General features: G+C 42.2%; 1 protein-coding gene across 3 annotated transcripts in view; it reads left to right on the top strand.

Moving 5' to 3' along the window:
• Positions 1-16847, top strand: part of CPO (carboxypeptidase O) — a 275623-nt gene that overhangs the window by 198216 nt on the left and 60560 nt on the right. For all 3 annotated transcript variants that reach the window (XM_040357316.1, XM_040357317.1, XM_040357315.1), the window contains one exon: positions 16109-16184. In XM_040357316.1, the coding sequence (XP_040213250.1) occupies positions 16109-16184 (76 nt within the window). The remainder of the gene's footprint in view (positions 1-16108; positions 16185-16847) is intronic.

Below are 16847 nucleotides of genomic sequence, written 5' to 3'. Positions count from 1 at the left end.
TCTATGTTTTCGTTTCTTTCTTCTTTCGTATCTTCGTTGTTTTCCATATTTGTTATTTTAAAAATATCGTTATTCGTTATTAATTGCGCTAAACCGTTCGTTCATTCGTATGTTAACGAATCAAACTAAAATAACCAAAATTGACGGAAAACGTATTCGTAACTAAAAAAATTGCACATGTTTAGTGGATAGTCACTTGCCACGCTGCCTGTCACCAGATGTGGATAATCACTTGCCACGCTGCCTGTCACCAGATTCGTAATGTCATTTGCCACATCACCTGCCACACTGCCTGCCACAAGATGTAGATTGCTACCTGCCACGTTTCCTGTCACCAGATGTGGAATGTCACTTGCCATGCCTCCTGCCACGTTGCCTGTCACCAGATGCGGAGTGAGTGAAGCGCCCCTTGTGGTATATCAGGCAGACAGCTGAGGGGGTGAACTACAAGTCCCAGCACACCTCACCTGTACATTCACACACAGCTCACCTGTCACTGATGATGTCACATCTCTGTGGGATCGCCCCTCTGGATGTAGCAGGGTGTCTCCCTCCTCATGCTGCAGCCGGTCTCACCTGGCAGAGGCTGTCAATCTCTAGCTCCACCTTTCTGCCTTTCCTGATTAGCTGTCCGGGGGTCAGGCAATCTGAACAAGGAAGTTATCACAACGTGGAGCCGCAGGAGAGCGGCGATGCAAGGCGGGCAGTGTGAGATGATGTCATCTCTCTGCTCCCTTTGACACTGAGACAGAGCACTGGCTTTGAGGGCAAAAGAGCGTTGATGCAGGGGGTGGAAAGAAATAATATCTCTGCTCGCTTCTTCCATCCACCCAGTGCTCTCATGCCAGTCTTGTGCCGAGAATGGTTTCCCCGTCAGAGTCTGTTCCCCCTGGCTCTCGGCTCTGATTGGAACTCTGCCTCTCCAGCCCTCTGCATTGCCGCTCCTCCTACTGTACCCACAAATGCTAATGATCCTAATACTGCCCCCCCCCTCTCCAGCCCTCTGCTTTGGGAACAGATGGGGAAACTATTCTCGGCACAACACCTTCAGCCCAGCATGTCTCTTGATGGCCGCACGCACCCGTAGCCCGTCTGCAGAAGGGCCACGGCCCGGTAGTGGGCCGGGGGAACAGGGGTTGACGACCCCTGGTTTACAGGTCACATTAAAGGTGGAAAAAGTTCTCAAATGATTTGTAATTGTCTAATTTTTTTACATAACAAAAACCTGACATGTTTATATCCACTGTATATATATGTGTGTATATATATATATATATATATATATATATATATATATATATATATATATATACTGCTCAAAAGAATTAAAGAAACACTTTTGAAAACATATCAGATCTCAACGGGCAAAAATCTCATGCTGGATATCTATACTGATATGAACTGGGTAATGTGTTAGAAATGAAAGGATGGTACATCATTTGATGGAAATTATAATTATCCACCTACAGAGGGCTGAATTCAAAGACACCCTGAAAATCAAAGTGAAAAAATTATGCAGCAAGCTAGTCCAGTTTGCTGAAATTTTATTGCAACAACTCAAAATGGTCCTCAGTAGTTTGTATGGTCCCCAAGTGCTTGTATGCATGCCTGACAACATCAGGGCATGCTCATAATGAGACGACGGATGGTGTCCTGTTTTTTTTCCTCCCAGATCTGGACCAGAGTATCACTGAGCTCCTGAACAGACTGAGGTGCAAACTGGCGGCTCCGGATGGATCGAAAAATGATGTCCCAGAGGTGTTTGGACACCACAAATATCACATTCTGGTTTAAATAATAATTACATAATTTTTTAACATGGTTGATAAAAAGAGATGCCTATGAACTGGGCTGCTGTTAGAAATCACGGGGACCTGAACAGCCTACCTGAGAGGCCCTGAAACTTATGACATGCAAGAGAAAGATATAACACTAACATGTCAGAGAAAATTAAAAACAGAACCACTGAGTAATTAACCCCATTCATTTTTCTTCTATCCTGACTAGGGATGAGCCGAATATCCCCCCCCCCGTTCGGTTTGCACCAGAACCTGCGAACAGACCAAAAGTTTGTGTGAACTTTAGAACCCCGTTAAAGTCTATGGGACTCGAACGTTTGAAATCTAAAGTGCTAATTTTAAAGGCTAATATGCAAGTTATTGTCCTAAAAAGTGTTTGGGGACCTGGGTCCTGCCCCAGGGGACATGTATCAATGCAAAACATTTTTTTAAAAACTGCAGTTTATTCGGGAGCAGTGATTTTATATGACTTTTTATCCTTCAGAAATTACACTTTGTGCAGGGACAGTTCTAAGCACGGGAAACAAGCGCTGCTCAAGCGCTGCTTTACATGCATACTTTACACCCCCCCCTAGGTACGAAATTTAAAGGAATATGTCACTTTTATTGTTTCACTTTAAGCATTATTAAAATCACTGCTCCTGAAAAAACAGCCATTTTTTTAAAACTTTTTTTGCATTGATACATGTCCCCTGGGGCAGGACCCAAGTCCCCAAACACTGTTTATGACAATAACTTGCATATAAGCCTTTAAAATTAGCACTTTAGATTTCTCCCATAGACTTTTACAAGGTGTTCTGCGGCTTTTCGAACTTGCCGCGAACACCCCAAATTGTTCGCAGTTCGACGAACAGACAATGCTCGAGTCGAACTTGAGAACAACATCCTCATAACCACTTTCATGCTTTACTGTAGGAAAGGTATTATTTTGATGGTGAGCTGTATTGTATTTCCGCCAGACATATCGTTCGGTGTTGAGGCCAAATAATAACATTTTAGTCTCATCTGATCACCTTAACCGGTTCCTGACCAGCTCAAACTGGCAGAATGGCTCTCCTGGGCGAAATCCCGTACATATATGGCTTTGCCCAGGAGAGCCACCAGAGGGTACACAAATCCTTGTGCTGTCAGAGGAGAGGAGACAGATCATCTGTTTCTACAAAGTAGGAACAGCGATCTGTCATCTCTCCTAGTTAGTCCCATCCCCACACAGTTAGAACACAGTGAGGGAACACACAATTAACCCCTTGATTGCCCCCTAGTGTTAACCCCTTCCCTGCCAGTGACATTTATACAGTAATCAGTGCATTTTTATAGCACTGATCCCTCTGTAAATGTCAATGGTCCCAAAAATGTGTCAAAAGTGTCCGATCTGTCTGCTGCAATGTCGCAATACCGCAGATCGGCGACCTTACTAGTAAAATAACGAATACAAAAAAAAATGCCATAAAAATGCCACAAATCTTTCCAATAGTTTGTAGATGCTATGACTTTTGTGCAAACCAATCAATATAAGCTTATTGTGTTTTTGTTTACCAAAAATATGTAGAATACATATTGGCCTAAACTGAGGAAGAAATTTGTTTTTCAAAAAAATTTGGGGGATATGTATTATAGCAAAAAGTAAAAAAATCATTTTTTTCAAATTGGCGCTCTTTTTTTTGTTTATAGCGCAAAAAATAAAAACCCCAGAGGTGATCAAATAACATCAAAAGAAAGCTCTATTTGTGGGAAAAAGGGATGCAAATTTAGTTTGGGTACAGCATCGCACGACTGCGCAATTGTCAGTTAAAGTGACACAGTGCCAAATTGTAAAAAGTGCTCTCGTCAGGAAGGGGGTAAAATCTTCCGGGGCTGAAGTGGTTAAAAGCACCTTGAAGATTCTGAGGCCACATGGAAAAAGGTGTCATGGTCAGATGAGACTTAAATTGAATTATTTGTCCTCAACACCAAACTATATGTGTGATAAAACAATACAATACAGAGCTTGAAAAAGGAGCACGGCTGGCGTGTCATTCGCAGCGCGTACGCTCAAGAAACGCGCCACCTTTCCAGTTACATCATCCATTTGCGTCATCCACTGTTTCCAATTGCGCTCCAAGCCTCGATTTGAAGTGTCTTCACTGCAGCCAGCCTCTCTCACGTACAGCGGTACCTCATTGTTTTTACCCTTTGGCCCTGATTATTGTACTGAACTAGTGTTCATACCACATTACACTATGGCTGCCCTAGTTCTCTGCGCCTTCACTTGTATTATTAGAAATACAATACAGCTCACCATCCAAATAACACCATTCCTACAGTCAAGCATGGAGGTGGTAATACCCTGTTATGGGGGTGTTTCTCTGCAGCAGGGACTGGAACAATTGTCAGGATAGAAGAGGAATGGATGTTTCCTCACATTCCTCATATTGTTGAGGAAAATCTGCTGCCCTCTGCTAAAAAGTTGGGAAGACAATGACCCCAAAGCACACAGCAAAAATGACCACACAGTGGTTGAAGGAGAAAAGGGTGAATGTCCTTGCATGACTTAGTCAGAGCCCAGACTTAAACCACATTGAAAATCTGTGGAATGATTTGAAGACTGCAGTCCACAAACAGTCATCATCAAATTTAACTGAACTTGATCAGTTTTGCAAAGAAGAGTGAAAATATTGTAAAGTCTAGATGTGCAAAATTAGAAGAGACATATCCCAAAAGACTAAAAGTTGTGGTTCAACAAAATACTGACACAATGGAGGTGATTCTTTTTATAACTCAGTGGTTCTGTTTTTCATTTATTTTTAATTTTTTTATGACAACAGACAACAGACTAAAGGCTGTAATTAAAGAAAAAGGTGGTTCAATAAAATACTGACATAAGAGGGTGATCATGTTTCCAACTCAGTGACATGTTGGTGTTATATCTTTCACTTTGATGTTATAAGTTGAATCAGTAAACACAGCTGGATAAAAAAAAATCTGTCTGTCTTGATTTCAGGTTGCAAAGCAACAACATTTTATTATTTTAAAGGGGGTAATTCTTGTCCATACCCACTGTATGTATGTATGTAAATTATCTACTAAAAATGTTCACTATTCATTCTCAATTAGGATAATTTCTCCTAACACACACACAGGTAATTGTAAGGTAGACCAATACTGTGTGTTGTATTTTTCAATATTTTAATCGCAAATACCTGTATATTATTTGTTTGTGATCACTCGCACACAAATTGATATGTGTATGGCCACTTTAAGGCAGCTATCTGCTCTACTCTTGACAACACAAAGTTACTCCACACTGTGGCCTGTATTTTACATTCCATTCATTAAATGTAGGCTATGGTGGTGAGCCTGAAGCTGGCCACACATGGATCGAACATTTGGCCGGTTCAGCAGAGACCGGACTCATTTTGATCCATGTATGGGCAGGCTTATTGCACCCAAGTGGATCCATCAATCGACTTGGGTACAACCAGCTTGTTGGATTTGTTTACATTTGATTACTGCCAGTGGCTATAGGAAAGGAAATTGGATCATCTATGGCCTGCTTAATGCTGAAGATAGAACTCCAACATGTGGTTGAAGAAAGGAAATTGGCTAATGCATGGCCTGCCTAAGTACAGTAAAGCTGGCTATACATAGATAGAATTTCAACCGAAAATTCTTCGGAGAAGTCCTAGGAAAATTTGTACCAAAATTCTCCCGCTGAGAGACATTTTACCGACTCCCACAGAGGTAAATCACACCGACAACCGCCCAAAAAGCCATGGGGTCTTCCTCTCGCACTTCCTCCACCTCACGGTCTTATTCTCCCGAAGATTTAAGTGGCGGAACGACACATACCATCCCTATAATGTTCCGATGTAGGCGGCCAATATGGCACCCACACAAAACAGGCAGCCGCCTACAAGCCAGGCACCAGCGGCAATGTCCCGCTCACACTCTCCTCACAATGACAGGGAAATCCTCCTGACAGCGCACCCGTCTCCCAGTCTACACAATCTCCTCTCAGTAGCGATTGACATTAAATAAATTCTGAAGGCGGCAATAATGGCGGCAAACATGGACCTCTGCATTGACATTCAGTCAATTGCAGGACAGGTCTAGGAGGTTGAAAGAGTGATGGCTACACAAACCAACACAATCCGCAGGGCCCAACAAGTCATTGACACACACTCCCTGCAACTCCGTGACCTTAACAGACATATGGAAGACCTTGACAACCGTGGCAGATGTCACAATCTGAGACTGAGAGGCCTCTCAAAAACAGTTGAGACAGACCAACTTCAAGCAACGGTAGTAGGCCTCTTCAGCAACCTCTTAGAGAGAACCCCCTACATCCCCTATAGGGATGGAGAGAATACATCGCACCCTTTGACCACGAGGCAGGGAATCGGACTCACCCAGGGATGTAATCTGCCATTTAATAGATATCAACTCAAAGAATAAATCTTACCAAAAGCGTGGAACAAAACCCAGATATCTCATAATGGCAGAGAGCTGTGCCTGTTTCAGGATGTCTCAAATATCACTCTCCAGCTCTGCAGAGAACTCCGACCCATACTGGAAGATCTCCACATGAAAGGGATCCCTTACAGGTGGAAATTTCCCTTCTGCTTGTCTGCAACATCTCAGGGCCGCACTGCTCTCCTCAGGGTGCCAGAAGATCTCCATCACTTCTGTGACACACTAGATATTTCATTAACAGAAATACCAGACTGGTATGCTGAATTCTGCCCACCAGTTGCAATACCCACTCAACCTAGAAGTGAACCTATGGAAACCCATGAAGTCCACTATAGAAGAAGACGATTGCCTTCAGAAACACATTCTCACCAACCCACTCCTGACGCCTATCTGGGAACAAGCCCCATGAAAGCTCTGCAGAGCTCACCGTGATCGTTAACCAAACTTAATGCTGACCGCATGATCCAGTTGAGTTCTGCTCACGTTGTTAAACCTGTTACCCCTTTATTCTTCACATCCTTCATATGCTCATTATATGCTGGATACCGCTGCCTAAAACCTGTTTGTTCACCCAGAATCATTATCCCCCTATAGTAAGAAGCACATCTCCTGCTTTCAGTCCTATTGTCAGAATCTATCCCTCTGATTAGAATGAACATCTCCTGACCACTTCTACCGCTGCAACTATACTTCCATTTCACTATCTGACTCAAACTATCAACTGAACTATCTACTAAGCCTGGTGGATATGATCTTTATAGCCATATCAATTGCCACTTAGGCGATTAAGGTACCTTCCTCACACAGGACGATTAAGGTCTCTGTCAGATGACATACGCCTATGAATTCTACACCCCTCTCCTCTTCCCTTCCCTTTCTTTTTTCTTTTTCACTTTATCTCTCTCCTCTTATTCTAAGCTAATTGCATTATCTCTCTATCTATCCTTCCTTATTTGCATATTCTATTGATTAATGTAATAGTGGGATTACCAAACTACTCGCCTGAATGGGCTGGTCTCGGATGTTTACTCGTGGGAGACTAGCTCCCTGACCAGACATGATACTGCCCCAAGAAACATTTACTTGATGCTCCAAGTTAACACATCGCACCTTATCCACTACGGTGGATATATAACATACACTTAGGCTAACTTGCTCAAAGCCACTATTCTCCATCCATCCCTATGAGACACCAACTATCTCCTAAACTCAGGATTAATTTGCCAGATTGCATACTCTGATGGGATGTGTGTCCTCACAAACCATCCACTGGGCCAAGTAAAGAAGTCTGAATCTAGCAATTACACAGACTTCTCACTTGCCACCACCTAGCAGGTTTATCCTTCAATGCCCTTTATCTGACAATTACTGTCTCATTAGTGGAGGTATTCTCTCTTTTGTTAAACACATACGGTAATCAGAAAGAGATTGAATACCTAAACCCTAGACTAGAGAATACTCTGAGTTTCAAATTCTCACCCAGAGTTATGTATAGAATATATAGGTACCTTTAGCCACTACCTAGACACCAAAACAATGTAGGGGATTTACCCGAGTCTCTATCTGATTATACTCCTTCAACCAACACCTACACATCTCCTGTATATCTGACAGTACACACAAACACATAGACCTGGAACCTACATGGAAAACACATTATACACCCTCCGCTAATTATGCCCTAAGCAAACAGGTAAAAATACCTCATTAGCCCCCCTTATTAATACTCCCTGGAAAGAAGCCTTTCAAATTGGATTTTCCAAGAGTGGAAAAGATAAAGATACTCATATAGTTTAATACAGATGACACAAAACAACATATTGGATTCACACATAATAATCATCAACAGCAAGTAAAGCCTAAAGCCTTGTACACACGATCGGATATTTGATGGAATCTAATCCGATGGATTTTTTCGTCGAATATCCGATGAAGCTGACTTTCATCAGTCTTGCCTACACACCATCAGTCAAAAATCAGACCGTGCCAAAATGCGGTGACGTACAACACTACGACGAGACGAAAAAAAATGAAGTTCAATGCTTCTGAGCATGCGTGGATTTTTCTCCGATGGAGTTCCACACATACGATCAGATTTTTCTATCCATAGGAAAAATGTAAAACATGTTCTATTTTTTAACATCGATGGAGAAAAGACCGATGGGGCCCACACATGATTGGTTTGTCCGATGAAAACAGTCCATCGGTCTGTTTTCATCGGACAAACCGATCGTGGGTACACGGCTTCAATGGTTACCGACCTTTATTTTGCTAAACCTATCTCCCCTTATGAAACTTGAATAATAAGATAATTTCAATCTTCCATAGACACCAAGAAACCACCTCATCCCCTATTCTCACACTTCAACACCTCTAGGACATCTGGGAATTATTATCTCCACAGAACATTCTATAAAGTTAACTCTAAGCAACAGGTTTATGTTTGATGTTTAACCTAAGTGCTTCATAGGACAAATGGCTTACTCACTTATTGAACTCTGGTTATATATAACAGATCTTCTTCCTCCTTGTTCACCTATCTCAATGTTTTTTCAGTTTGTTAATTAGATGTTCTATTAAATGCATACTGGCCTTAAACTTGAACTGTACTTCGAGAAAAAACATAGTAACAAAGTGGGATTTTAAATGAGGCCATGCCAAACAGAGAATGGACATAGACAGGTGGGACTTTATATGGAGCACACAGTCTTCAGGGAAAACCCAATATCAAATTATTTGAAAATTGTATTGATTTATTCGGTACAGTTTGACAATAGTTACATAGAAAATTATATAAATATAATATACTTAATAGTATTGAGGACCAAAAATACATTAGAAAACCACAAATTGGTATTGTTTGTACACTTCCCATAAAATTAAAAGAACGCTCTGCACATGCATAAATGATTGGAACATTTGAATAGGAACAGCTACAACAGGAGTAGATAAGTCTCCAACCTCCCCAACCTGCATCGGTATGACCCGAAAGGGACCCTAAGTAGTGGCGTCCCAAACTGAAATCCACAGAGCTGCATCATGTATAGTAATAAAATTGTAAAAATCATAAAAGTGCAACCACGGCTTAAAGCTAGCTCGACGTGTTTCGTGGCTTGATAGTACCACTCATCAGGAGCAGGCACGTGATGCATATCTAGAAAGATATAAAGTTATATAGGGGTTAGATTCATGGTTGCTTGGCATGTGGCAGAGAATACAATTGCACATATTATAGAACGAACCAATCCCATAGTAGAACATACAGACAGGCATGCTGTGTAGGGAGGTATATCATGGTCCATTGAGCCCAGAGGTTCACCGGTAAAGTCTCCCACAGGAACTGAGGGGGTGTGTACCAGGAACGCAACCCACCAAATGGCCCCTCAGGGAAGGCATGAATACTCATAGTATAGAGGCAATTCCCAGTAGCCTTGGTAGTGAAACAAGGAGTAGCATGGAAGCATCTATTGAAGGCTTCTGTAGAGATAACAATATTGGCAATTATATAAGACTCCATAAAAATGGAGTATAGTATCTTAACATAAGGAATATGGGGAATTGGGATCTACAGTAGACTATAGTAAAACAACCCCAGAGTTAGTTGTATATAAGGGCCAGGTAGAATATAAGTACCTTATACAGAAGCATAGATGTTGGTCCTTGGGGATACGATGGTAGTGAGGGACTGGGAGCCAAGAGAGGAACCCACCAATGATGGGCTTAAAAAGGGGGCACGACCCAAATACACACCCCCAACGTCACATGCATGCATGCGAGTAGGGAGGCGCCGCCATTGGGCGTCATAGACATCCAGTGATTGGCGCCAAAAACAAACCCTGGAGTGCACACAGATGAAAAAAGTTCCGCCAACGCGGCGGCGGTCCAAAACAGAGCGCAACACACGTGGAAGCGTAGACGTGACGTCGATGTTCAGCGAATGGCACCCGCCCATCCCAACGAGAGGGGGGAGGAGGGGTCACCAGCGGTGCACATCGCAGTTCCCAGGGCTGACAGAAAACCCGGAGAAACATAAGTCATGGCCCCACATCATCCAAACAAAAAACAGCATATAACAGTGGCCATTGTGGTCTGCAAGACAGGACATGTTTAAACATTCTATGGGCAACAATACCTCTGAACCATACCAACAGGGTGGGAGTATAAATAGGAGAAATTGTAGTAGGCTATGTAGAGGTTCCATTACAAAAATAGATAAAATTAGACCATTGTTCCGATACATGTGCTAGTGGCAGATAATAACCATAGTAACAAAGTGGGATTTTAAATGAGGCCATGCCAAAACGTGGCGTGGTACCCCCATCCCTATCTACTGACAAGATTACAAAAATGGGGGGGGAGGGGGAAGGGGGAAGGAGAACGGAGAATGGACATAGACAGGTGGGACTTTATATGGAGCACAGTCTTCAGGGAAAACCCAATATCAAATAATTTGAAAATGTAATTGAATTATTCGGTACAGTTTGACAATAGTTACATAGAAAATTATATAATATACTTAATAGTATTGAGGACCAAAAATACATTAGAAAACCACAAATTGATATTGTTTGTACACTTCCCATAAAATTCAAAGAACGCTCTGCACATGCATAAATGATTGGAAAATTTGAAGAGGAACAGCTACAACAGGAGTAGATAAGTCTCCAACCTCCCCAACCTGCATCGGTATGACCTGGCCCTTATATACAACTAACTCTGGGGTTGTTTACTATAGTCTACTGTAGATCCCAATTCCCCATATTCCTTATGTTAAGATACTATACTCCGTTTTTATGGAGTCTTATATAATTGCTCTTGCATCACTCAACCACTCCCAAAACACAGTATCACAAATCCCTATCTCTACACCTAATAGATGAAGCAAAAATGTGTATCCCAGCACAAAGGAAAGCAACCAATCCCCCAACCATTGTGGAGTGGTTTAAACGTATTAGCAAAGTGGCAGACATGGAAGAAATGATTCATCAATCCAGAGATACACCTACTAAATTTCAGAAAACCTGGACATATTGGAGACACTTTCAAACATCTACTGAATATTAGACATGTGCATTTATATTCGTCCGAATGCATTTTCGTCCGAATTTTGGGTATTTTCATTATCGTTTTAACAAACGAAAACAAACGTGCAGAATCCGAAATCCGAAAGATCCGACAATGCTTTATTTTAGTTTTTGTTGCTAACACAGTTTGATATAGATAGGAGTTTCGACATGACGCTGACAATAGCAATCTGTGACTATTGAATCTGCGGTCGAATTTGCCTAACCTTAACTCTATTAGTCCAAGATTATTCTAAATATGGAGGAAAGATTCAACATAGAGAAAAAGATTTGACATTATAGAGACAGTGTTGGGGGAGGCCATTTGACATGAACGATGAAGCAGCAAAAAAACATATAAACGTTGAATCTGTCATTGAAGGCTTATGGGGCCAAATTCTCAAAAAGTCTGCGTAACTTAAATTTCAGCAGTTAAGTTACACTGACTTAAAATTTCTACCTAAGTGCCTGATCGTCAAAGCACTTAGGTAGAAATTACACGCTGTGTAACTTAAGTGCCGCCGTCGTAAGGCGGTCCTCCTCTCCTGGGGGCGTTTAAAATTTAAATGAGGCGCGCTCCCGCGCCGGCCGTACTGCGCATGCGTGTGACGTCATTTTCCCGACGTGCAGCGCGCGAACGTAATTAACGCCGGTCGGCTTTGAGAATTTCGACGGGACACTAAAGTTGCGACGGGTGAAAAAAAAAGACGCGCCGGGAAAACAAATAATTATAAAAAAAAATGTCAGCGTCGCTCAGCATGCATTCCTGAGAGGGAGAACTCCATGCCAATTTTCAAAGAAAAAAACGGCATGGGTTCCCCCCCCAGGAGCATACCAGGCCCTTAGGTCTGGTATGGGTTGTAAGGAGACCCCCCTACGCCGAAAAATTGACGTAGGGGGTCCCCCTACAATCCATACCAGACCCGTATCCAAAGCACGCTACCCGGCCGGTCAGGAATGGGAGTGGGGACGAGCGAGCGTCCCCCCCTCCTGAGCCGTGCCAGGCCGCATGCCCTCAACATGGGGGGGTTGGGTGCTCTGGGGCAGGGGGGCGCACTGCGGGCCCCCCCACCCCAGAGCACCCTGTCCCCATGTTGATGAGGACAGGACCTCTTCCCGACAACCCTTGCCATTGGTTGTCGGGGTCTGCGGGCGGGGGCTTATCGGAATCTGGGAGTCCCCTTTAATAAGGGGGCCCCCAGATACCGGCCCCCCACCCTAAGTGAATGGATATGGGGTACATCGTACCCCTATCCATTCACCTGGAGGCAAAAAGTAAAATTTAGTAAACACACAACACAAGGCTTTTTAAAATAATTTATTATTCTGCTCCGGATGCCCCCCCTGTCTTCGTTATTAGCTCAATTAGCAGGGGGGGGCTTCTTCTTCCACTCTCCGGGGGTCTTCCGCTCTCCGGGGGTCTTCTCCGCTCTCCGGGGGGGGCTTCTCCGGACTCCGGGGGGCTTCTTCCATCTTCTCCCCTCTTCCGCTGTTGACTCGGCGAACCCCGGTTCTTCTGCAGATGTCCGGTGCCTTCTTCTTCAGCGCCGGCTGCCTGCTATGTTTGTGTGTTAGCTCGATTTCAAACAGGCAGCCGGCGCGGTCTTCTGTGGCGTCAGGGTCTTCTCTTCTGTTCTTCTCCCCTCTTCCGATGTTGCCTCGTCGCCTCTTGTCGCTGTAATGATGGAAGCGCGCCTTGCATCCCATTTATATAGGCATCACCGTCCCATCATGCTCCGGTAGGTACCCACGTGGTGGGTGCCTACCCACGTGCACCCACCACGTGGGTACCAAGTGCGCCCCCCTGCCCCAGAGCACCCAACCCCCCCATGTTGAGGGCATGCGGCCTGGCACGGCTCAGGAGGGGGGGGACGCTCGCTCGTCCCCACTCCCATTCCTGACCGGCCGGGTAGCGTGCTTTGGATACGGGTCTGGTATGGATTGTAGGGGGACCCCCTACGTCAAATTTTCGGCGGAGGGGGGTCTCCTTACAACCCATAACAGACCTACGGGCCTGGTATGCTCCTGGGGGGGAACCCATGCCGGTTTTGAATTTAAAAATTGCCGTGGAGTTCTCCCTCAGGAATGCATACCAAATGCCGTCGCTGGAATGGGCCTTTACAAGGTTTGGCTAACTTTCCACATTATAAAACCAGCCCTAGTTTTGCGCCGGCAAATTCGGAACTTAGGCAGAAATCAAAGTGCTGAAATGCTTTGAAAATCTGCTTAAGTCCTCATTTGCATACGCAAAGCTGCATTTCAATGAGAAATGCCCCCAGTGGCGGATGCGGTACTGCATCCTAAAATCTGACCGTGTAAGTGTCTTACACATGTCAGATTTTCTGCCTAACTTTGGAAAAAGCCTTTTGAGAATCGTTTCCAAAGTTAGGCACAGGGATACGCAGGCTGAACAGCAGTTAAGTCTGCGTATCTCTTTTGAGAATTTGGCCCTCGGTGTCTGTCGAAAGTTCTAAGAAGATTCGACAAGCAGCTAAACTGTACTACGCCACAATCGTACATTTCGATCAAATGCTCAGTCCATAGGCTATAGAAGTATTTGAATGTTGGTTGACTAGTAATAATAATTTATAAATAGAATTATTACTAGTCATACAACATTAGAATTCTACTATAGCTTGACCAGAAATGTACGATTCGACCGGAAATGTACGATTCGACGTACAGTTTAGCTGCTCCGTCGAATCTTCTTGGAACATTCAACAGACACCATGAGCCTTCAATGACAGATTCTCATTTGGATTTTCGGACGAATGCATTTTTTAACTAAACAAAATAAATAAAAACAAATTTTGGGAGTAACTAAATAAATGTATTTTTCCGACGAAAACGAAATTCGGAAACAAAATATTTCAGTGTGCACATGTCTACTGAATATACCCAATTAATATCCCAGTAGAGCTCTGCTGTAACTAACTGTCAGGTCGGAGGAGGAGGAGGAAGATATTGCCCCTACATACCACTCCCCTCACATTTCCCTGGATATTTTTGCCCCAACCCACATATACACCAGTGTACCAATAACAACACATATGGCCATCCAAGGACAACTAAACCCCCCCCTACATTTGTTTATCCCTCATGATCCCTAGAAACATACCCCATACACCTCAAGTTAGAATTCCCCGTGTATCCCCCCTTACTCACAACACCCATACCAGATCTTCCCGATAGCAATAACAAATTATCCTGCTCACGGAATAGGCCAACTTAAACCACCATACTCGACAGGGTTCGCTAGTGGTTCGGAGACCTACAAGATGCAACCAGTTCAAGACACAGCTGGCCTACAAAAGTGGTAGATGCAATTTATAAATTTATACTGTTTCAAAGTTGTTTTTCAATGATCCTTCATCACATTTATGTTATACATGCAAAAACTAATATTGCCATTTACTTTCATGACAGTATGTTTGAAATTATTTGTCTGATAACTCTGTATATCTATGTAATTCACTCTTTCTATACAATAAAAACGTATTGCAAAAAAAAATATTCGTTTGTCGTTAAAAAGATTGTGTTTGCTTTTAACATTTGATTTAGGAGTGGATGGACTTTACCAAATGAAAACCACATCCACTGTAAGAAACTTGTTTATTCGAAAACAATTTACCATTTAGCCCCTTTAAATCTTCTCGTCACGGCGGTCAAAAACGAACACTGATTTGATCCACTAATGATTAAAAAAATGAACAAACTTTTTTTAAAACCTTACTCTCTGAAGAATTTTGGTTTGAAATTTTTCCCATCTATGACCAGCTTAAGGCATGGGCAGGAAAGATGTTTGGAAAACTACAGGAAGTAAAGGAATGTGTTTTAGATTACTTACACTCCAATTAAACAGATACTGCTTTATTATAACAGAAAAAATTATAATATATAATAGAGATATTAAAAAAATATGTGCAGGCACGGAATATACAATAACTTCATACCTATATATTATTTAATAGCTAGATTTAAAAAAAAAATCAAAAGAATCACAATTTAAATAATACTATCACATAAGGGAGGTTGCTTTTAGTTCATCATGAGGTCTGTGATGGAAATCCCTGTCCACATAAGCATTTCTTTAGGATCACTACTAGTTCTTGGTGAATTGATAGGGTTTGTTATAATAAATATTGATCATGCCCACCAGATGGACACCTTCATAGTGTATTGCCATTTAATGGTTAATAAATTAATTTTCATATTTTCCACAACTACCAGTAGACATTTTAGTTGCTTTCATTCCAGCACATCATTCAAATAATAAATGAAAGACTTCATTGGAGTAGGCAGTCAGGCTAGAAATGATCATATTTTACAGAACCTGTCTACAAATGCTATAAAGTCTCCAATTTTTAGAGACCACTTACACACTATTCTCAGTGGGATCCGCATCAGATTTAGTACTAAACTTTAGTGCTGTAATAAGCACATTAATTGTCCCCTTAGAGGGTTAAGCATGCTTCTTTTTTCAGAAAAAGAGAAAAAAATCGATTCAAGCAGATTACTATTCCTGAGAATTTAAGATGCGGGGAGAGATGAAAAGGAATCATGCAGAAATTCTCAAGGTTGTTCAAGTTATTAAATGAGCAAGGCATGAATGTATTAATAAATGGTTCATTATCATTAGTATCTAACTGGGGAGGAATCCCCATATATTCTCTAGTTTAGTCTGTTGCTTTAAAGCTGACTTTGGTATACCCTTTTGATCCTTTAAAAAATAATTGTAGTTGCCTAAACAGAATAATAAATATCTGTTTGCTCATACTATTTTTTACTTTTTAGGGACCAGGTTCTACAAATCATCCCACAGAATATGAAACAAGTTCAGTGCCTATACCATATATGTGAGTCGTCACAGGTTAGTAATTTAATAATAATAAAAAAAAAAACAGTTTTGGCTGCAGAATTTATAATACAAGCCACACATTTTCAGTTGTTTACATGTAATGGCCTGACACAAGGAAAAAATTACCACAAGTGAGCAAGATGGTGCAACAAAGCAGTATAGAATACGTTGTGCAGTTCCTTTTATGCAGCCAACCCACCATGATACATTATGAGGACAGCAACTATTTTAAATAGAAATAATCAGAAATTAGTGTTAAGACCTGCAGTGGTTATGGTCCTGCGGCCTTCTTTCCATCCCTCAATCGCCCAGCATAAGTGATTATCGCTTCCATAGGAGGTAGAGGGATAGTGGAGATAAATGCAGTTTCCAGGATGATTCTTCCCAATGGTTAGAATATTCCCCCCAAACATGAGCCAAGACTTCATGAAGGGTGTACCAGGCATAGAACATCTTTATTGAGAAGGCAGGCTCTTATATACACCAAAAATAATATTTGCAGTAATCAAATGGACAATGACACACTCCACCCCCAATATCATACAATGGGTACTAACGAGCCTCCAATACACATCCTTTAGGAGACAGACATTCTGTCTCTAAGATAATCTACATGAGCTAATTACTAATCATTTACCCAGACAAGGTGACTCCCAGATAAGCTCTTCTCACCTG

The sequence above is a fragment of the Rana temporaria genome, chromosome 6, assembly GCF_905171775.1.
Source record: "Rana temporaria chromosome 6, aRanTem1.1, whole genome shotgun sequence".
Taxonomy (NCBI): Eukaryota; Metazoa; Chordata; class Amphibia; order Anura; family Ranidae; genus Rana; species Rana temporaria.
Note: the sequence above shows the minus strand (reverse complement) of the source record. Positions and strands in the feature narration are given on the sequence as shown.